This window comes from Triturus cristatus, chromosome 2_2, assembly GCF_964204655.1.
Source record: "Triturus cristatus chromosome 2_2, aTriCri1.1, whole genome shotgun sequence".
In the NCBI taxonomy this organism is placed as follows: Eukaryota; Metazoa; Chordata; class Amphibia; order Caudata; family Salamandridae; genus Triturus; species Triturus cristatus.
Window position 1 is genome coordinate 68,301,173 of NC_140582.1, and position 24,077 is coordinate 68,325,249.

General features: G+C 42.4%; 1 protein-coding gene across 3 annotated transcripts in view; it reads left to right on the top strand.

The window, feature by feature from the left end:
* LOC146861856 (uncharacterized) overlaps nt 1–24,077 on the top strand; it is a 158,286-nt gene that overhangs the window by 83,479 nt on the left and 50,730 nt on the right. For all 3 annotated transcript variants that reach the window (XM_085641028.1, XM_085641026.1, XM_085641027.1), the window contains one exon: nt 16,571–16,660. In XM_085641028.1, coding sequence (XP_085497154.1) covers nt 16,571–16,660 — 90 coding nt within the window. The remainder of the gene's footprint in view (nt 1–16,570; nt 16,661–24,077) is intronic.

A 24,077-nucleotide genomic window follows, 5' to 3' on the forward strand; every position in this document is an offset into this window, starting at 1 on the left:
GCGTCATGGTTGCGTTTCAAGAATGGAAGCAGTGCAGGGTGCGGTGCCCTCACGACGCGGTGCATTTTTCTGGTGGGAGAGATGCTTTTTGCCCAGCCAAAACCGGTTCTGTCCTCTCTTGTGAAGCTTCCTGGCAGGAGGCGGAGACAGCATTGTCCAAAGCAGACCAGGCCCATTCAGGTGTCAAAGAAATCTCCTCCCCCTACTCTAAATTCAGCCCAGGTCTATTCAGCCCATCCCTGACTCATCCTGGAAAGGCAGGACACGCCTCAACCCCCCAAGTGGCTGTCTGAACAGAATGCACATCCCCAACCCGTCACTCCAAAGCCAAACAGTCAATACACAAACGTAACAGAAGCACACAGGATGACTAAGCAAGAAAATACCTACTTTTCTAAAAGTGGTTTTTTCAAACACAGAATGGAAAAATCATACTTACTAAAAGATGCATCTTTATATTCTGAGTTCAGGCATACTAAACTTTACCTTCCAATCTGGTCCTAATAGGAAGTTATATTCATAAGATGTTATAAATACACTCCCATTCTATCCTATGAGACAGATAGCCTCATGTATTTCTTGGAGGTAATGGTATGTTTCCGTCTTTAACAGGTTGGAGACTTCCTGGAGTTTTTCCAGGGGACCATCTTACCTCCCTCCCAGATGTTATCCAGCTTTGAGATGCATATTATTTACAACCTGTCCAGTCCCTCTAGGTCTGCCAGGGCCTTCAGATCCTTACTGTCCCACAGTGGCATTACTGCCTTGAGTTTGCCTGTCCAGCCCAGGTATGATGTAGCCTCCTGCCATATAAATGGCACTTTTCTGATATGCGCCGCGGAGGCTTCAAAGGGGTCTCATCCCGCAAAGTGCTGCTGGGTATCCCCTGGCTCCCATAATGTACCTATCTGTTCCCCGCTTTATTGCCTACTTTATAAAGGCACCATTGTGTTGAGAGGAAGGTGGCCTTGGCTCCTGCCTCCAAGATGTTTCTATACCTCCGTCGCTTCAGTGCTAGTCTATGGATCAAATGGGAATCTGTTTCGTGGGCAGTGTGTCTTTCTAGTTCCTCCATTTCTTTTCCTACCGCCTCTGCAGGCATGCAGGAAAGTGATTACCGTTTTCTCATCTCATGAATCTTTTTAGTTGACTGAGAGGCTAAGGGAGTCAGTATTAATATGAAAATGCAACTTCCGTGTAGCTCATTTGGACACACACAGAGGACCAGGAATCAATAAATGAAGTTAAGTGGCTTTATGACATTTCAATAATTAATCCAATATGTATGCAAATCAAGAACATATGATAAAGGTACAGAATTAAAACTGGCAAGCTGAAACATCGTAAGAGATTTAGATTCAATAGCATAAGACATGCAATGAACACATTTACAGCAATATAGATACTGAGAAATAGAAATTGGTGTTCTTTAAAGAAACTCTGATCCTTTTTCCTAAAAATGCCTAGATTCTAACTTCATCTAACCGAAGTTCTAAATCTAAGATGCAAATGAGTCATTGGGGAAAGATCTCAGATTAATTCAGAAGTGCGGGAAGCTGTCACCATAGTGAAAACCCCAGTAGAAGACTTCAAAAAAGAGGATAAGCGCTTACCGTAAAGGTATACACTTTCAAGGGAAATAGAGAGGTCTATACCCCTCAAAGTTAAAGGGATCTGATCCAAGCTCTAACAGTGTGAGACCAATCAAAACCAAGAAGTTCAGGAAAAATAATGTATTTCCCCACGTCACCAGAAACCCAATTAATTCTCCTCCCCACCGTAGGTTTTGGCAACATTCGTTGACTTTCCCATCCAACAAAGTTGGATATTCTCTGCAATCTTGAACATCTCATTGTTCTTGATTTTTTTAGTTTGAATCTGTTTTTTGGTTTTTCAAGTTATTGGCAAGGTTTATAGACAACAAGACACATTACAGTAAAATTTCATAACTGCTCACCAGGAGCGCAGTGTCATGAGATACAAGTTATGCTCAACAGATATGTACAATGTCAAAAGGAGTTATACAACAGTCTTCAAGGGTTTTTCAGAATGCATTTACCCGCCGAGGAGAGAAGATGCGGTACAAACATATCAGCCCATTAAGAGAATAACACATGAACATCGAACAGGCTGTTCAAACATATAATTAAGCAACTATCAAAGAAATCCTAACCCTCTCCTTCCCCAAAACAGTCTCAAGCAAGAGAAGACATCATGTGTCTAGGTAAAAGAGCAGGTTGGGATCATGGAATACATTGTGCAGAGAGAGGCATGCACCCCATGTGTACCCTGTGCTTAAGCATCCATGTCTCCTTGTTCCAGAAGCCCGATGAATAGAAGGCCTCTTCTGATCGTTAGCTCTTCTCTCAGGCCTCACTATCAATATTACAACAATACTTCTTTCTCTAGCTATGAAATCGTGAGAACACGCCTGCAAAAGAAAAAACATGCAAAGCAAGCAAGAATACATTTCAAAATTAAGTTCTTTACTAATTTTAGTTAAGTATTTCAATGCGCATTTTGGATATATGAGTATATATGCACTTAAAACTTCAGCATACATGCAAACCTGAATTAATATGATCATGATTTCATATGCAATGTATGTTAATAAACACAATATAACTGGAAACGAAGTGTAAATGCGAAAAAGAATTACATATCTTCACCGTTAGACTAAAATTTAACCTACATATGTTTATGAGTCTCTAGTTTCTAAAGTAAATACATATCATTAATGCGGTTAAATGATTCAGATCATGTCAGTAAAGTTAAGACATACTACAAATATTGTGTGAGGTGCACATGAACACTGCACCTCTGTGATGTGTGAGGGTGGAGCCTAAATTGTGCTGTTCCAATCCCCCCTCTGATTGCGAATTTAGCCATCACAAACAAAATATGAATTTTATCAGATGGAGCAATCAAAACCTCAGGGGTTTATAAATCTTCATCTGAACTCCTCCAGATGTTCCATGTCATCATACTATCTACATTGACTCGTCTCTAATTCTATCTATCAATCAATCAATCAATAAAGGAAGGAAGAGGAAAGTACCGTAAATCACCTGTGAGGGTCTCAAGGTGCTGGAGTAGCTGCTTTCTTCTTGGTGATCTATTCATTCGAACAGCCAGGTCTTGAGTCCTTTCCTGAGTTGCTGTGATGGGGTGGTCCTGAGGTGCAGGGGAAGGTGGTCCCACCAGATGGCTTCTTCCGGCAAGGTATGAGGTGATATATTTAAGGGCATCTCCCTGGATTCCGATGTGGTGGAGTCGGTTGTTCAAGATGTGATGGCTTACAATTGTGTAAGCACTAAGAGAGTGCAGCCCTCCCTCTCACTGCAGAAGAGAGCAAATTCTTTATTGAAATCAGGCATTGCTAGTGCCGGGACACAAAAGAGACTTTCTCTTAGCTTTAGCAAGGCAATCATGCAATCGATATCCCAGGGTACCAGATCAGACACATCCTGGTGTGTCAGCCTTTGTAAAGGTTTGGCTGCTGGGGAAAAGCTGGATATCCACTGACAACAGTAGCCCACCATTCCCCAAAACATTCTGACTTCATTCTGGGTGGTTGGGGAATTAATTTTTTTAATTGCAGTGATTCTCCCTCGCGAACCCTTCCTCGCGCCCTTCTCAATATAATGTCCGAGATCCAGAACTTTTTTTTGAAAATAATGTAACTTACTCGGGGACACTTCATGTCCACTCTCAGCCAAGTAATTCAACAGCTCAATGGTGTCTTGTGTGCAAGCTTCCTGTGTATTTGACGTGACCAGTATGTCGTCTATGTACTGCACTAAAACTGAATTACAGGGCATAATTAAATACTCAAGATTCTTTTTGAGGATCTGTTTAAGGATATATGAGCTCTTAGTATACCCTGGTGGTACTCAGCACCATGCCAAAACACGGTTCTGGAACCAAATAACGAAGAGGAACTGGCTGTCCTCATGCATAGGTATGGAGAAGAAGACCTGACACAAATCGATGACAGTAAACCAATCAGCCTCACATAGAATGTGAAACAAAATCACAGCTGGATTCGGTACCATGGGACAACAGGAACAACAGGGCGCAACTATTGTGTTTATCTTTCTGAAATCTTAAACTATGCAGTACTTATCGCTAGGCTTCTGTAAGCCCATAATGGGTGAATTACATGGACTCCCCAATATTTCCTTCAAAATTCCTTGTGGTATCATTGAGTCAATTACGGGATAATCTCAGCAATTGTTTTGGGAGTCAGGTTGTATTGTGGGGTACTTGGGTACTCAGCATTGGGTTTCACTTTTGTGTGGACAGGTGCAACTCCCTTGATGAGACCTATGTCCTTTCCTGAAAAGTCTCAGACTTCAGGCTTCACCGTATCCCTAAAATCTGGTGGTAAATCATAATTTATCATCAAAGGGTACAATCCAATGGTTGTCCCTTTACTCGCCAATTTAAAGGCGACAACCTCGACCTGGGTTTGAACCCATACTGTGACCGCCCACAGATTCTGACTGGAACCCAGGTCGGGTGGTCCTGAGGCAGCTGTCTCATGGCGGTGCCATGCTAAGGCTCATATGGCAGCCTAAGCAAGGCACCGCAATGGGAACACTGTTGCACATTCCTGCACGGCATGGACTGTTAAGTCCCTGCACTGCAGGAACTGGGGGTGCATGGTGTGCCCCCCTGCATGCATCCACTGGTGCAGAGGCAACAGGGGCCCTACAGGACCCGCTTAGTTTTCTCACCTCCACACTTTTCATGGCGGTCTCACTGCCATGAGACTGTGGTGGTGAGAAAACTAGTAATATACTTGGCGGTGCTGCAGCGACACCCCCAGCATATTATCAGCCTCACACCGCAGCAAGTGGTTCTGTGGTAGTCCGACTACCAAAGTCAAAATATGGCGGGTGGACTGCCAGTCTAGCAGTCCACGGACCGCCACCACGACTACGGCGGTCCAATGGACCGTCGTAGTTGTAATAAGGCCTTTAGTGTTGGTCTAGGCCAATTATGTTGATGATGTTCAAAGCGCAGGGTGCTCAAGCTACTATGGCACAATATTCAATGTTAAAGGTCTTTGTAAAAGGGCAGGTACATATGCTTACTAATTTAACAGAGGCTTAGGAGGGAGGGCCGCATGTCCACTAGGATGCAACAGCATGGCTCCCCGGGAGGATTGGTGCCGTAGCGAGAGAGATAGTGTGGGCGATTCCTATCCTGCATGGTTAGCGGTTTTCTGGGGGTGGGAGGGAGGCAGTGGATGGCCACAGGGTTGGGGGATACAGAGGTGATGGGGAGAAGGTATAGGAAACATTTGCAGAATAGTAACAGATCATGATTCTTCAGCTACACATCATATAGAACTGTCACTAATAAGAAAAGGTTATCTCTGTAATTGGTCTTAAAGCCAGATGTATCTGCTGCAATGTTAATGTTGTGTCAAATAAACAGAAGTACGGGGGACTGATCAGATGGTTGATCTCTTTTTCCCCAGAAGTTCTATTTGTATAGGAGACCCATCTTCAAATTAAATTCCTGGAGCTTTTTACTCCGAAGTATGATTGTAAAGTGTATTTTGCTTCAGCTGGGTTGGCTGTCGCAGTTTACTTGAGCAGAGGGCTAGACTGGTTGGCATCCCAAGTTATTCGAGATCCCCAGGGAAGGTGGATTTGGCTGAAAGCCAGTGTAAAAGGTTATTTTCTAAATTTGGTCAACTACTACGACCTCGTTTTTGATGAAGCGGATTCATTAAGACATATCTGCGATATTTCTTTGGGAGCAGTGGATCCAATAATTGTTGGGGGCGACTTTAACTTTATCCAGGATTTGGTATGGGATACATCCAATAAAAAAAAAAAACAATTAACGCCCAAAACTAAAAATGTGGTTGATGCACTGAAGCTAGACTTTCAACTAATCGATCCATGGTGTGGGGATCATTTGTGTATGTCACAATATACTTGCTTCTCGCACCGCTTTCATACAGCTTCCCGGATTTATTTTTTAATTTCTCTCTCACTTAAATGGGGGAGCTCAGAAATTTGGGTTAACTCATTTTCTGATCATTCTTTGGCCACCATCATTGTGGTGCTTGATGCAACCAGAGGGGCAAGGTCCAGGTGGCAGCTGGATCGGAACCTTCTTACCAACCAAGATTGGGTGAAAGATATGAAAGCATTCATTCTAGATTTCTTTTGTCTGAACAGTGGTATGGCATCACTGTTTTTGGCCAGGGAAGCCTTTAAGGTCACTGTCTGGGGGCAGATTATGGCTTTCACAGCTCAACAATCCAAAATATGTGCGGAGCGGATAGCTGAGTTCCAATCAGCAGTAGATGTAGCCCTTCAGGTGAGAGTAGGCTTCTAGACAGACAATCCCCATAGAGATCCAGCTGGGTAAAGCTAAGCATGACTTGAAGGAATTTGCTATTCTGGAGGACATCAGTAGCCCGAGGGCTTTTCAGCAGCAGGTATACGAGGAGAACCAGATGACTGGAAAATTCAGTGCATGGTCAAACCCGGTTAAGCGTGATTCCGCATTCATTAGTGAACTGCAGAAGCCAACTACCAAGGATTTGGTTTCGGATAAGGCTGAAGTGTCCCAAGTTTTCTTGCAGCATTATAAGATCTTGTATGAAAGTAAATATAGGATCCCGCAGGCTAGTATACCCCAAAATTTTAAGTCCATCAGGTTTCTGCAGTTGGCAAATTTTGAGGCAGAAAAACTTTCCTCTAACATAACAGCGGCAGAGACCAAGGAATCCCTTGCCACAATGCCTAGTGGTAAGGCATGCAGCAATGATGGTCGAGTTTTTTTTACCGCATTTGAAGTGAACTTATACCTTTTTGATGGAGCTGTTTAATTTTGTTAAAGAGGGTGGGAAAGTACCCTTATGCTTTAAGGAGTCTACGGTTGTAAGTTTTTTAAAAAAGGTAAGAACCCAAGGGATGTCAACTCATATAGACAAATTAGCATGTTTAAATGGATTAGAAACTTTTAATGAAAATATGGTGCATGTGCACGAATACTGATTAATACATAATGACCAGACAGGGTTTGTGGTTGGTTGGGTGATGTCAGCTAACACTGGCTTCCTTATCGAAGTGCTGGACTACTTCGTGGTTAACCATACCCGTGCAGCTATAACAGTGGTTTATACGGAGAAAGCATTCAACCTGGTTAACTGGGATTCGCTTTTCTATGATCTGGAGAGGTTCGGTTTCCCTGCCCATTTCATCGCAATTCTGCGGAATTTGTATCAAGGGGCACAAGCAAAGGTGTTTGTGAATGCTAATCTTGCAGGGGTAGTTGATATAAATAGGGGAACGCGTCAGGGGGTGCTCTGTGTCCAATTTGATTTACTTTTTTTATAGAGCCCCTGGCAGTTAGGATTCTGGAGAATGAAGGGATTGAGGCCCTCGTAATGGAGATGGCTAAATAGAAAATGTTTTCTGGCACGATAACTTTATATCCTAGGCCTGAGAAGTAGTTCATTCAAAGGGTGTTGGATGAGTTTGAGTAGGTTAAAAGGACTGGGAGATATAAAATTAACCAGAATAAAAGTGAACTGCTTCTTTTTAACACTTCAGTTAGCAATCTCCCTGCTTATCTTCCGCAGTAGGCCTGCTCTCAAAGCTCTATCTGTTATATGTGGGGATTAAGGATTTGTTGGATAGATGGGCACTCCTTCCCTTACATTAGTGGGTAGAGTAGCCCTTATTAAAACGTCTATTTTACCTCTGTTGCTATTTGTTTTTTCAAATGTCCCTATAAAAGTAAATAGGAGCTATATCACGGAACTGGAAGCACTTTTTAGGTGCTTCTTCTGGAATAAGAAGGCTTTCGAGGGCAAAACTCTCTGTACTTCAACTAGATACCAATCAAGGTGGTTTGGCACTACCCTATGTGCAAACATATTAGGAAGCATCTTTTTGAGATGCGCAAGCAAGATCAATAGATGGAAAGAGGACAGTCCACCTTTTTTTATAGACAAAATGATTAAGGAAGTGGGATCTTAACTCCCGGTTTTTATGAAGACAGCTAAACTCTAGAAGAAAACAAGATATAAGGTTGTATAGGAGACCATGTGTCCGACTTCTAACTCCTTTCAATTTGGCTATGAGTATCTTACGTTACAGGAGTGCAAATACGCCGGCCTGAGAATACCACATAGTCAGTTATCAGTTTGGAATGCTATGGTTTTATAGAATTGTGACACTTCTTCTTGGGGGTAAATGGATTACATGGCAAGAATTGCATGCTGGGTGTGGCGATCAATGCAAATTGTTTTTTCTGGGGTTCTAGCTGATCACCCTTTTTTTGAGTAATCACTGCCCGGAATCAAGTTTAAACTCCCGTCCTCCCATTGACTCACTTTTGAGGATGAAACCCAGGGAGATTGGAAATTGGTATAGATTACTACATGATCAGGGGGGCAGTCAGCAGGTGAAAAGTTATTTTTTTAAATCAGCCTGTCCACACAATGCACTTTCTCTGAGGCAAATTGGCAGTCTATTTTGCTATTAGGCCAAAAGGCTTTAAGGACAGCAAATTTTCACAATGGCACTTTATCTGATGGCTTCTGTGATATCTGTGCTGTATAATTTTACTTACCATTGAATGAACAAGTAACTGGGAAGGTGGTGATTCATTTTGGCATAAAGGCACTTTATTGTTGGATATAATGTACTATAAGTTTATCGTTTTCTAATGGATCAGCTGTCCTAGATTCTGTGAATGATCATCTATTTTTATAGTCTGCTGATTATTTGAATAGTTATCCTTATCTCACTTGAAATGTATGTTTTCTATATGTAATCGATATGTGATTCTGCTGAATAAGAAAATGTATAAAAAGAAATTCTGTTGAGATTAAGACGACACTCCTGCTTCCAATGCCCCAACATATTGCAATAATGACAATGATTCGTCCTCTTCAAAGTTGCCACATCAATCCCAGCACTTGGGTCAGTCGGAACTCCACGACCTCTACCCTGTTGTTGGAACTCATTTACACCATGCATCACAGCAGCCCCCTGCTGATACACTTCTTGCATAGAACCAACATTCCCTACAAAAGGTTCACTCTGACCTCCTCTCTATGCAGATTTCATCTATGCCACCATCAACTTTTCCCTCATCATTACAATATTTTGCATACCTCAAGATCTCATCAACTGATTTATTCTGCTAACAAATCAAATATTGCTGAACCATCAAGCTAATTTTAGGTCTCAATCCCACCACAAAACAGGACACAAAATTCCCCATATCTCTAGACTCGAGAGTCTCCATTCTACTGCTGCTTAAACACCTTCAACAATCTCTCATAATTGGCATGCACTGGCTCTTTATGCTCTTGGGTCGTTAGTCTTAACCCAATCAATGCCCTTAACTGGTATTTTCCCTTTCAAAAAGGTCATCACCTGTTGATACTTTTCCATCAGCAATGGTGATGGAGCATTGGATACCGGATTTCTCGGCCACTCTATAGCCACTTTACATTTTGTCCACAAATCACTTGTTTCCGCGATATCGAACAAAGTATTCAAATCTACCCACAAGACATGTGAAATCTTCACAAATTGCTCAACCTGTTCATTCCATTCCACAGGCTTTGTTCTCAATTTTGGGAAATCATTAGTGAATGACACAAGATCGCTCCTGCTCCAAGGCACATGAACATAACCTCCACCAGGTGCTTCCCTCAATGGAAAAGTTGAGGTGCCCTCTCTCTCCACTGTGGACGGAGGTGGCAATACTCTTGGTTTCTTTTGTTTTTTCTTCTTTTCCCATCTACCTTCCCACTTATCTAGCTCACTTCACATTCAAATGTTATTGATTAATTCTTTAATCTGCAATTCCATTCCTAATGTTCTCATGCTAGTTATGTTATTCTCATCGAAACATACATAATAACTTTTTTGAAGAGACTTGGTCCTATTCAAATTGACTTCATATTTCTAAGCTAATTCAGACAGTTTTTCATGGGCTTATCTCACACATTTAGTAACATCTTTACACATTAATACAAGCATTTAATCGTGATAGATCAAGGTTTCCTATTATCATCTCGTCTAGTTCTAACTTTAATTTGACCACATCCACTGCATTATCTCTCACTGGGGACTGAATTGTTTCTTTACTCAATCTTGAGCTTTCACCTTCTCTTGGACACCCATTGAAAAATGTAATCCAATCATCTACTTCTTTAGCACTAAGACCATTCTGCACTACAGGGGTATTAGGCACTATCCCTTCTCTGGAGTACTGTGGTTAACAATCCTAAGTGAATTCCAAATAGACATGTCAGAATTTGGTGGTCTTGGAGCAAAGCCTCTTATGGGGTAAATGCTGTCTGGTTCATAGTTGGATCTCAAGGGACAGTCACCTGAGTCAGAACTAAAGGAATTCCTCCCATCCTCGGGCCCACAGGAGCGTTAGCTGATGTACCTTCCCCAGTACAGACTGTCAAAGTGTGTGCCACATTTCCTGCTGATTCAGGCTTATACAAAGGAACTACAGGACCAATAGTGACCAGAACAGTTAATGTGTCTGGGGAATTCAGAACAGTGGAATTAACAGGAACACTAATCACTGAATTCTCTCCCATCAAGTTTGGATTTGTATTTACTAGTACTGTAGCTACTCCAAAGTTCCCACTGGCACCTGCATCATTCATTCCCTCAAGTTGAGCCTCATTATATCGGGGTCGACGCGCCCATAACAACACATCCAAGAGATCATTGCTATTATCACTGGCTTCACCTGCGCTCTCTACGTCTCCTGTCCTTTTCTCCTTCTTCTTCTTTCCTCTCCCTTTCTCAGATTCTTCACCTGTCTAGCTCTCTCCTTTATGTCAGTTCTCCACCTCCGTTGTTCTGCATCCTTCCTAAGATCGGCACATATGCATTTCGGACTCTTCGCTGATATTTTTCCTTTTGCCTAACATGAGCTACACGCTCCCAAGCATTAAGTGCTTCATATTGTGTGGGTCGAGGAGGCAGCTTCATTTCATATAATACCTTTCTCAAATTTTCAATGATTCTCAAATTAAATGTACCATAGCGTAGAAACATCAATGCATCTTTTTGCTCTGTGATCCTATGCCATTGGTTCAGCCAAACACATGTATGAAGGCCCACGTTTATGGCCATATAATGACCTGGCATATCTTCGGGTGGTGCCTCTTCTTCATCTTGAACAGGTATTCTCATGTCTCCTCTAACTAGATCCCTGTGCAGTAGAATCTACTGCACCAGCCACATCTTACACTTATGCAAAGTATATGTCCCTATCGCAATTGTGCAGTCGTTGACATCTCACGACTAACACCACTAAACTCAGTAGACAATTGCAATGAAGTGTTTTCTACACTGGTAACTTATCACTATCTCAGGATCTTGGGCTGTGTCCAGCCCGAGAACAACTTGAACTTCTCTGCATTAAGCTCCACACTCACATAACAACTCAAAACATTACTGCATCACACCACACAACTTTCGCATAATACCTCAAGCTAAACACAAGCAATTACAATGTGTGACTCCTCTGCTGTGAAGACTGAGACCACCTTATTCATGTCCCCTCCGATATCCGGATGCCTTCTTGGAATTGCAGCAGCAGCGTAGCTATCTCAGGGTGTTTAACAGACTATAGTCTGAGAGGAATCTATACTGAGAAATGGTACAGTGTTAGTCCTTCCCGTTGTCCTGTTTGGGCAACATTCCGCCCTATTGGGTCTGTCCAGCCTAGGACAATAGGTGTTGACTTAAGGGCGAGGATGTCTACACCCCGTGAGTCCAATGTATAGCCGGGATGTGCTCACATAATGTAGCCGTATTTGTCCAAGGCTTTGTAGTGGTTGCACTTAAAGTGGGGTTCTTGGAGTACTACTATATCTGGTGCCTTTCTCTTAATGTACTGTAGGACCACCCGCTTTTAAGCCTGTTTCCTAGGCCATTAACGTACCAGGATAGAATATTCAGTGTCTTGGATTAGCCATTAGGGTTCGGGAATGTGTTATCGTATCTCTTGGTTATTGTTTGGTTCCGGTCATTATCTCAGGGAGTGGCCCTCTCCGGTATGGACTTAATGCGTTCTCTGCTGCACAGCTGTGCGTGTGTGAAATGAGATCTAGGTGAAGTAACTAAATATTCCCCAAACACCCCCTCTGTATTCTCCTGCATGGGCGGCTTGAAACTACCCACTACCCCAACAGTAGAGAGTGCCTGTCACCCCAAACCTGGGAACTTAGTTGTCGGTGGGCTGGCCAAAGCTGTGAAACATTTGCCATGAATATCCCCGTCTTATTTGTCCCGTTATGTTTTCACTCACTAGTTTGTGTGTCCTATGTCCTTTCACTCCTTTTGGGTTGGACTTGCAACCGCTGCTGTGTCGAACTTATTATGTCTCAAGCCTCCGTTCTTTCTATCTTTGGGTCTGTGCTGTCGAGTCCGCCCCCCAGAGGAGTTCCCCAGGAGCCGACACCATCCCGGCTACGATTTGTTTCTTCTCTTTCTCCACCAGGAGTTTATTAGTCTCCAGCCCTCCAGCCATTCCCACACCTTTTCAAGTGTTCCAAAGTGGTAGTTTTTTTCCTCTGTGATTACTTAGAGTTTGCCGGAGAATAGCATTATGTATTTGAGTTCTTTCGCTAGTAGGCCTTTTTTTCCCCTTCAAAACTTGAACTACTTTGTATGCGAACTCTGAAAAGAGGTAAATTGTTGTGTTTTCATATTTTATGTCCCCCATTGCTGGACTGCTTGCAGAATCATATCCCAATCCCAGTATGTGGAAATGCACGCAATGATGGTTCTCGGTGGAGCCCCGGGGCTGCGGCCCTGGGGTTCTATGTGCCCCCTCCTCAGAGAAGAATTTTGATAGCCTCTTTTGTTGTATTATCTGTGCTTTTAGGTCCTCCATAAAGAGCTCCACACTTGGTCCTTCTGCTCTCTCCACGTACACCACCATGCGTATATTGCTACGCCTGGAGCATCCTTTGTAATCCTTCAGCTTGGCCCCCATGGTCGCGCTTTCCTTTATTAGATGATTTACTTGTTCTCTTAAGGCTTCCATTACTTTTTGTATGGCTTGTAGAGAGGTTTCCATCACTCTCTCATTCATTTTCTTTAGTTTGGCACTTAGGAGCATCACTTCCATTGCTACTGAGTCTATTCTTGGCTCTAGCGTGCCTTTTATGTCCCTGGTGTCAGTCATTATGACAGCGAAGGTTCTGGGGCACCAGGTGATCTCTTTTGCCTTTGTGTGCTTGTGGGATTTTCCGGCGGGGCCGGGTATTCAATTTCCGCAGCTGGTCCTTTACTGATGAGTGGTATTTCCCCAACGTTAGTCCGCCATCACTGCTGGTGGTTGCTGTGTGCTGGTGTTTAATTGGGCGCAAACATTCGATATTCGTTCTGGTAATGCCCTATTGGGGTTGTCACGTGGGTATTACTTACTGCCACTGACCAGGGAGGGCCCTTCCCATGGGAGGATCCCTATACCTGTGGCCTGTCGGGTTTCACCCGCCTTCTGCAAGTGTTGTAGGCCAGGTATTTGTGGGAGGGCTATAGTGAGGCCCCTTGTGCAGACAACGGGGTACCATCAACTGATCCAGTGCATGCCCCAATCATGAACCACCACCCTCTAAGCCGACTCCTAATCTGGTGGCAGCAGGCCCATATGAATTGTCCATCATCACTTATTTGGGGGGTCTCCCAGTGTTAACATTCTTAGCAGGTCCCAGGGAACTAACATTACATCTCCGCCGCACCATCCGTCCAACCTCTCTCGGAAGCAGGTGAGCGCAGGCACGTGTTAGTGTCTTTCCTCGCTCACCGGCTTCACCGCTGTCTTCTTTACTGGTAGGACCAGGAGTGCAGCCATCTGTCTCACCTTTTGTCATCGGTGCTCATTTTCTGCCTTTGCTCTCCTCAGCAGTCACGGGACCCACAGGCACATGTGGGTTCACGTCCACGTCCTCACCTAACTGGCCCCACTCCTTGCGTGGAACAAGTCCTTCAGGGCCGTTCTAATTTGCTCATCAGCCGAAATTTGGTTTCCGACCAGGACATGGGATGGAGACTGCTCTGGTGACCGTTCTGGACGATCTTCGAATGCGAGCAGACAGGGGACAATCAGCTAGACTGATTTTGCTGGATCTCTCTGCCGCATTTGATACAGTCAACCATGAGGTCCTTCTGGCAAGGCTGGAAGGAGTTGGGGTGGGAGGCATGGCATTGAAGTAGTTTCAATCATATCTGGACAATAGACGACGGGCAGTAGCTCTTCCCCCTTACCAATCAGAGTTTACTAACTTCCAGAATGGCGTCCCTCAGGAGTGCGCTATCAGTCCGATATTGTTTAATGTTTATATGAGCCCTTTGTTTGCTACTATTAAGTCGCATAACGTAAATCTTGTAAATTATGCAGACGATACACAACTTATCCTGTCACTGGAGGGAAATCAATCCATATCCCTGTAAAAATTCCATGATTGTATGCAAGATACTGCACAGTTGTTAAAAAATAATTATTTGCAATTTATTGGCGACAAGACGGAGATCTTATGTTGTGCAGTCGGAAAAGTTCCACTTTTACTCCCAACTGGGTTTTGGCCTATTCCTTCGGTCACACCACTTATACCCTCCGAGACGGTGCGTAACCTGGGAGTTAATTGTAATGATAAATTGAGTTTGGAAACTCAATTAAACGAAACAGTCGGGAGTAGCTTCTCCCTCATTAGAGTGCTTCTGAAGATTCTTCCAATGTTACCAACACAGGCCAGAGCGCCGATGGTAAGAAGTGTCATCTTGAGCGGCTGGATTATTGCAATTCTTTGCTGCTGGAGTCCCCAATGTATCTGATTGGGAGACTCCAGAGAATCCAGACAATGGCGGCCAAGCTAGCCCTAATGAGACCTTAACGCTCATCAGCCTTGCAGGCTCTTACGGAGCTTTATTGGCTTCCAGTGCTACAGAGGATACAATTTAAGTCGCTCTATATTGTTTTTAAGGCCCTGCATGGTCTTGGGCCTAAATCGTTGCAGAATATATTCGAATGGTATGTCCCCATCCGTAGTCTTCGCTCTTCCTCAGCTAAATTGGTGAGAGTGCCCAGGTTTAGAAAAACAAAATCTGGAGAAGGAGCCTTTAGCCTTGCAGCGGTGCAGCTATGGAATAAACTTCCAACGGACCTCAGACAGATGGAAGACCTGCTGCAGTTTAGGAAGAAAATAAATACCTGGCTCTATCCCAGAGCATAATTTTAGTCCTCTTCTCTGCTAGAAAACTGCCTCTCTTATAGCATCTATGTTCAGCAAGGCACACGTATCTCAGGGCCAGGATACCCGTAGGGTCACAGTGCGCTGTATAAGTCCTGATAACATTAACATTAACTGTGAGGGTCGCTGGTTGTGTCACTGCCTCTGCCCCAGCTCCTATTCAGACAGCCCCACTGTTACTTCCCCCGCAGGCTGAGCCCAAGTGGTTCCGCAGCAGAAAGCACATCATCTTCCCAGCCCTTGCCAAGCCTGCCAGCAGCCGCTGCCTGCATTTTCACCCTCCTGCAATGGTGCATTCTCCAGATCTGTGCAGCCAAGTCTGGGCCAGCTCGACAGGCCTCACTTCACGGGCTGTGTGGCTCAGTGGCTTCCACCAGTCTCAGGCCTCACCACCACTCAGCTATTGCGGTGTACTGCAGCAGGGATGAACTACAATGGTGAGTGCAGGATTTTGAGGCTGATGTTGGGGGATAATAGTTTCAGTAGCTTCTAAGCTTCAATAGCTGGCCACCACCTTCTTGAGTGGTTGGCCATGCCCCTCTACACCAGTTGAGTAAATTGCACATCTTTTTGTAGTTTCACTAGAAATGGTCCGTGCTTAGGGACGGACACTAGAGTGACTTTGTACGGAATTGTATTTAGGATTTTTTGCTTGGTCTACTGCAAGCAAATTGTAAGTGAATACTTCAGAGCTTTCTAGAACTAAGAAGGTGAGCGGAATTGGGATAGTAGAGAGAGAAGCAGACATCATGTGGAGCTTAATATGTCAGATTGACAAAGTCAGAGGGAGGGTGCTGTTAAAACCAGCGTGTTTTAAAGGCAAGGTGATAGTCAGTGGTTCCAATGCTGGCAGTCTGACATTGAAGAACTTTGAACAGGGGAAATCATGGTTCTTGGTTTTATTGGCTGAGAGAGTAACTAGATGATTGTTCTTACTAGATCTGAGAGCCCTGGTATGTCTTTACTCTTTAAGCAAGAAAATTGACAGGGCACTTGGTTCATATGCTCTTGAGATTGGTCAAGAGTATTTTGAAGCAAAAGCAGATTCGTTGATTTTCCATGTATATTGTGATGGCCTTGTGGTATGTCAGACACTCCTGGAAATCACATCTAGTGATGCTATCTCCTCACTCACAATGTGGCAAACGAAGTGCATACACACCAAAACAAGACATTATATGATGTACAGATAGCTGAAATAATAGGAGTACCACTTCTGTTATTTGTAGAGAAGGTTGAATGTTGAGATCACATTTGTTTACAATTTGTGGCACAATTGTTTTTATCTTACAGGATTTCCTTCTCTCAGTACTAGCTCAGACTCAACTTTCATGGATCATGTTGAAAGTGGAAGAAAAAAATGCTCCAGCAGCCGAAATTCAGGTGAGGCACAAACAGTTCCTCTGTCAATAAGAGAGAGAGAGTGAATGTGTGTGGGTGGGGCAGGAAGGCTCCTGACCTGCCATGAAGCATAGATGGCCACACCTACATGATGCACAGATTCCAGAGTTTCGGGGTTTAAACCGAGCCCAGGAACCAGATAAATAAAAAAGTATGAGTTGCTGCTGGATGAGCTAGTGTGTGCATGTGTGTACATGGGCTTGTGTGTACAAGTATGTGTCTCATTTGTAGTGGATACATTTCCGTGGGTGTCTCTGTTGCTCACTTAGGCAGTATTCCACTGAGTAGCACTGTGTCTGACCCCTTGAATTGTTTATCACACATGGCATGTGATGGCCCCTGTCCACCTATTAGGGCCATCTGTGGCTTTATGAGGGCTACCTCTGGCAGTATGTCGTAATTTGTGGCACATTGTGTGTATTGATGCATGGCACTGACACTGTTATTTGGGAGGATTGGAGTTTATCACAAGTTAAAAGCTTGTATTTGATAGCAAAATGTGTATCATTTCAGAAGCCAGCAAGGTGGAATTCGGGGACAGAATAATTGCCTTTCCAGATAATGAATAAATGTATGAGCCTTACAGGGTGCGCTCCTAGCAACAAAGTAATGGAGTGCTGTAAAGGAATAGTTTGAAGGACTTTTTGGGCTATCAGGGGAGGCAAACACTCTTCTTGCAGATTTCACAGCTTGTAATCCCGGAGATACTTTATCTTTTAGTTTGGATGAAATAAAACATGCTCTTAATCATTCCAAAAGATCTAAAGCCCCTGGACCCGATAGGGTCCCGATCGACTTCTTCTTGGATAACCATGACCTGTGGGCCTCATTACTTACAAATGTTTTTAACACCATAGCACGAACAGGTGTTTTGGCATCCTGGAAAAAGACAGTCATAATTCCAATTTACAAGAAAGGGGATAAGGCCTATATCTCTGTTAGATACCACAGCCAAATTAATGGGGCGGGCACTTTTGAACAGAATGGAGCAGTGGGCCCATGAAAGGAACATAATAATTCCGAGCCAAAACGGTTTTAGAAAAGGAAAGGGGACTGTGGATCAGTGCCTTAACTTAAGCCTCATAATTGCGAACTATACGGCGGCTAAGAACGGCCATTTATATATGGCCTTTATGGACTTATCAGCCGCTTTTGACTGTTTGGCTCATTCTAAGTTATGGCTAATAATGGAGGTCATGGGAATAGAGACCCAGATAATTAATTCTATTCACGAGATGTACTCCGATGCCACGGCATGTGTTCGTTACAGAAAAGAGGGAGAATCTACAAGATATTTTAGAATTACCCGCGGCTTGAGGCAGGGGTGCGTCCTGTACCCATCTTTATTTGCTTTCTATACCAATGCGGTGGAATCAGCTTTGGTGGGCTCTACCTCAGATGTCCCCTTTATTAATTCTTATCCTGTCCCGATACTCCTCTATGCAGATGATGCAGTGCTCCTGGCACGAACTGGTAATACACTGCAGAGGCTCATAGAGGAGTATGTAAAATTTATGAATAATCTGGACATGAAGATAAACCAAACCAAGTCTTTTGTACTTGTGGCAGGTACGAGCCCAACAAAACATCCCAGACTATCTATTGAAGGGCGAAATTTTGCGATTGTGGATTCATTTAATTACCTATAGATTATCTTTAATAGGAAAAATACATGGATAAATAGTAATAGAGGAATTATAATGCAAAAAAGAATAGTGAAGGGCTTTTTAGATTTGTAAAGAAACTCGGTACAAACCCACTAAAAGTAATAAAAAAGATTTATGAGGCACAAACAACATCTACTGCCTCTTATGGGGAAGCTGTCTGGGGATTCTCTGATATATTAAAATTGCAGCTCATAGAGGACAGCTTTTTGAAAAGATTGATATGTGTCCCACAATCCTGTTCCTCTTATAACTGCCAGCCTGAGGTGAGTGTAACAGATACAATTCGTATTGCACCGATTCTTTTGTGGCACTCAGTCTGGAGGAATGAAACTCTAAGTCTAACCAGATATATCTTGGTAGACTGTCTGAACTTAGATGGTGTACTTAAAATAAAATGGCAAAAATACATTGAGATTAACATACAGGCAATTGGCTTACGTAATTTATTTGACGATCCGAAGTTATGTTTGACGATATCTAAAAAAGAATTGAAGGTTCATTTATTATATTATTTTGAAAGAAAGAGATATGACCTCAACTGTAATCTGAGTACAGTGAGACAATATCATTTAGACCCTACCATAAGTAATATTTTAATTTCATACCAGACATTGGTCTCGAACCTTCAACACAGATATATATTATTGAGATTTTGATTAAAATATATCCTGCTCATGCTAGGCTATCCCTCCGAAATGTATTCCATTGATGCCCTTCCTTTATGTCCATGTGATAATTATTCTCCTCAGAACGATTTGCACATTGTGTTTTCTTGCAAACTGTATACGAACTAAAGAAATAGTTATATCCTTCCGCTTATGCATAAATTTAATTTTAGACAATGTCGCCCAGTACTTTATTACTTTCAGCTATTACCAGATCCTCTGGCATGTTTCGTTTTGGCCTTGTTTTTCCAAGCTGCTCTAAAGATAAGAAGATTAACTCCCTAGTTCGAATCTTATAAGCAGGATATGGGCCAATCTGATTAATTCTTGTTCTTATATTGATGAAATCTTTTATATTGACTTTGCTTTATATTCTATAACTTTTAACTGTATTTTATAAGTTTTTGTACTTTAATAAACGTCTCTTTTTATTCTCTAATGTTTTTAAAATACTCCAGAATGTATGTTTGTAGAATACTTTTTATGCAGTTATTATATCGGCAAAATAAAGTTAATTTTTGATAATGATGATGATGAATAGTGATATGACACAGCATAAGGAAAAGATAATCAGCAGCAGACCCCCTAGCAGGTATGGGGCCTAGTCCTTGGATAATGGTTAGAGAGAGAGCGGGGGTGCCATTTCACTGGGGGATGGAGGGGTGAGTTAAAGCAGTGGAGGGCAGTGTATGTACATTGCTTGGCTACACACAAATAATTGGAGGTGGTAGGTTACCATGGAAAGTGAGAAAAACAGGGAATTAAATATAGTGATAATGGAAGATTAGGAGGTGCTGGTAGCCAGATACTTACAGGGTTAAGGGATATAGTTCAGAATTGTGGTCTATTGTAGCAGCTGGTTGCAGAAATGTGAAACAGGTAGACTTTTTAAGGGTCTTCAGTCACTGGGGGTTTACATTGTAACAGGGTATTTCCCTAACATGGAAGAACAATATTTAAAACTGATATTTGAGAATTTGCCACCAGATGGTTATGGTGGAAAATACTCACGCACACACACACACACGCACACATGCGTGCACACACACACGTGCACACACACACACACAAATATATGATGCAATATATGCCAACATAATGCTGTGAAATAGATACAGCATATAATAGAGAATATGCTATTGTACCATAGATGAGGGTATACTGATATATGCATGAATTAAGATTCTATTCGAAAGAAAGTTTGGAAAAAGTTGGATACTTGAGTGATAATTGACTCTGATTTTGGGAGACTCGTTACTGGTTTCTTCTTTGTGCCAGAGACTACTTTCTGCTATGGCTGTTCCTTCTCTGTTTCCCTTCCCTCCCTTTAATCTATTCTGCAGCTGTAGCTAAAAGCAATTTATTTGCTAACAGCAATTCACTTGATCCTCTCTTCGGCCTATGTCTGTTTTCCTCTAGAACTTATTCAAGCTGGGCCTTGCAAGCCCTGCGAGTTATCGCTACAGTCCCTCTGTCCCACTTCAAAAACAAAGGACCCCTAGTTGGTTCAGGCACAGGCTCATGGTTACATCATTGCTTAGATCTCACTGGCACTTACCTTGGAAATTGCTCCATAACCTTGACATTAAAGAAAATAATAAAGGTAAAAATGAAGAGACAACGTGAATCAGTTAAACTTCACAGAACAAGGATTCCAAAAACATACAGACCACTAGGAACAACTTGCTTCAGAAATATTCTGAGACTTTAGCAACCTCCTCCCCGAAAAGCACAGATAAAAAAAACTGGTTCAGCCCTCTTTAGCTCTGATAGCTGATTTTGTTTCCAAACATTATAGGTCAAGAGCAAATTCATCCAAACCCTCCACCAGTGCCGTTAGAGAACATTCCCGTCAAACTCATCCTGCCCATGCAAAAATTGTTAAAGTGTGAGTGCAAGGGAATCATGATGGCTGGAAGGTGAAGACCACTCTGCTATTGAGTTATTATCTACATCTCCACGCCAACCGAACTTTGGGGACCTGGCATCAACAAAAGTTAATTACCTAAACTCCCCTGACAGCTTCATGTTGGACAAAACGGATGCTGAACAGCTGGAAGATATTCCATTAAACACTTATGTTTCCACTTCTGAACAATTGGATGATATCCCTTTAAATAATCATGCTTCAATCAGTGATTTTGTAGAAAGTCCAGTGCCTTAAGCTCAATCAATTCAACAATTGCCGCAACAATACAGGTGTTAAATTGCCAATTGCATAAATTAGAACTTCAACTTGATGCATGACAATCACTTGAAATCTGCATTGCTAATTTGGATAATAAACTTAGCATTCTGAAATATAAGGTGGACTCTGCATCAACTCTTATTTCCACCAATCACACCTCTAATAATTGTAACTCATAGACATCCACAAGACAAACAGCTCCTCGGGTATCATCTCTACAGTAAAACTCACTGATAGGGCCATGCAAATCAATGGGTGTTGTATTGAACACATTCTGTCAAGGATCTGGGGCCACTTTCAGTTTGGGAAAGTAACCTCTTAGCTTAAATCTTCTCTAAAAACACAAGTAATGCTGCTCAGTCGGACTGCATATATTTTAGATTTGGCCAAAAATACTTGCATTATATTCTGGATTCTTACAACATCACGACTACCCAGCGATATTTAACAGAACCAATGCACAAATCAGGGAGACTATCCATTATTTACATGCAGTTCTTGTTGTCTCGATTAAAAGAAAGAAAGTTGTCCTAGCATAATTAGCAATTTTCAATCTACAGGTGCAGGCTGTGTGACCATGAGCAAGAATCTATATTGCATATTAGAACATTGGAATGTTGAGCACTCCATTGTAGACAATGGAGTGCTCCATGCTTCTACGGGCTGGTAAAGGCCCGCAGAGCAACATTCCAATGTTTTACAAAAGCCTCTCGAAGCTCGAGGGGATTTAAATCCCCTCGAGCTTCGAGAAGCCTTTGTTTAATTTGTTAGAACATTCTGCCCTCTAATGGCAGAATGTTCTAATAGCCTTATAGCCCTTCGTAGCAGGGCTATACCGCTATTAAAGTCCCGCTGCCTTCGGCTCGGGCCTTTAACGCTGCAGCGGGCCTTTAATAGCCGGTATAGCCCGCCACGGCGGGCTATAAGGCTATAATATCTGTTGTTATCCTGGGATGAATTGCGATAGGCAAGTCCCACTTAAGCAGATTTTCACTACAAACAATATTAGATAATGCAAGGAAGCCCTAAAGCATTGCGTATTCCAAACCTGTGTCGAACTGCCAGATTCTTCAGGAAGGTGCCAGGAAACGTATTTCTCTATGAGTATAACTGCATTTAAGTTCAACACACCTGACATTCTTACGTTAGCGGAGTTAACTTGAAGTTGGAGACGGTGTTATCCCTGACGATTGTCTATATGCAATTTCAATTTTAGACATCAATTCATTTAGGGCACCATTTTATACTGAAGGATTATTTTATCTCAAGCGGGTTGGTCTGAAATTGGTTTTATATGGCAATAATTGTTTGAGTGGCTTTATGTAACTGCAGAGTCAATGGGCCCGATTCACAGAACTAACTTAAGACAAAATCCTAAACTTACTACCATTTTTGTATTCACAGAAGGCACTTACTCATTTTGGTATTCACAGAAGACACTTACTCACTTCGGTATTCACAGAAGGTAGGAGTCCTAACTTTAGGACTCCTAAATTCCTTCTGTGAATACCGAAAGTGTTAAAATTAGGATTTTTCTCAGTTTAGGAGTCCTAAAGTTAGGACTCCTAACTTTACTACTACTAAAGTGAGAAAAATCCTAATTTTAAGGCTTTCGGTATTCACAGAAGGCATTTAGGAGTCCTAAAGTTAGGAGTCCTATCTTTACTACTACTAAATTGAGAAAAATCCTAATTTTAAGGCTTTCGGTATTCACAGAAGGCATTTAGGAGTCCTAAAGTTAGGAGTCCTAATTTCTGTGAATACCGAAATGAGTAAGTCCCTTCTGTGAATACCAAAATGAGTAAGTGCCCTCTGTGAATGCCAAAATGGTAGTAAGTTTAGGATTTTGTCTTAAGTTAGTTCTGTGAATCGGGCCCCCTATGTATTTAGTTGTGGATTTTTCCAGACATACAATTTTAACTTTACTTTGTAATGCACTTAAGTTACTATCTTGCATTGAATTACTGCTTTATTTAAAGCTTGTTGGTCTGAAACCAATGTTATTATGGCAACAATCCCATGTGCATTGTATGTAAGATTTGAATTAATTAAACATAATATAGCCTTATAGCCCGCCGTATCGGGCTATACCGGCTTTTAATGGCCCGCTGCAGCGTTAAAGGCCCGAGCCGAAGGCGAGGGCCTTTAACAACAGCAGCGGGCCATTAACAGCCGGGATAAGCTGCTACGGCGGGCTATAAGGCTATTAGAGCATTGGCCCGTGGTAGAAATTACCTGTGACATAAATTTAACATTACAGTTGCAGCTAGGTCTGCACATCATGAGCGCGCGCAGGAAAATAAATGAACATACCTTTGTTTCTGCCAGACGGTGTAAAATACGAAACTCCGACTCCACTGCCTGAAGGTCTCATTTAATTAGGATTGACAATGACAGGGGATTCATGAAATCGAAGTCGAGAATGCCAGGGAAAGAAAAGATGTTTTCCGTTTTCGGTTATGGGAATTGGTAATTATACTGCACATGCGCCTGGTACGAAGTGGACATTTTGTAAACAAGGAAGAACCCACCCCATGTTGTTGTACTCCGGAAGCTAGAAAGCGCGCCGGTTTTACTCACGTTTTTTGACAGGAGGGTCTTAATCATTGCAGTGTGGCTGAAAATATTCTATTGATGATTCTAGAGAGACAACAAATATACTTAAAGGCAAGTCAAATATAATGTCTACTATTGTGTAGCCGAGTTGACGAATGGTATGATGTAAATTTGTTCTGAATGAATATAACGTTATGCACTCTTACTATAAAAATACTCAATAGAAATGTTTAAAAAACCCATATTTTAAACGTAGGGGAGGTAAAGTGTGTATCACAACAGTTTAATTTCCGTGGCATCAACACATGTGGGCAGAAATCACA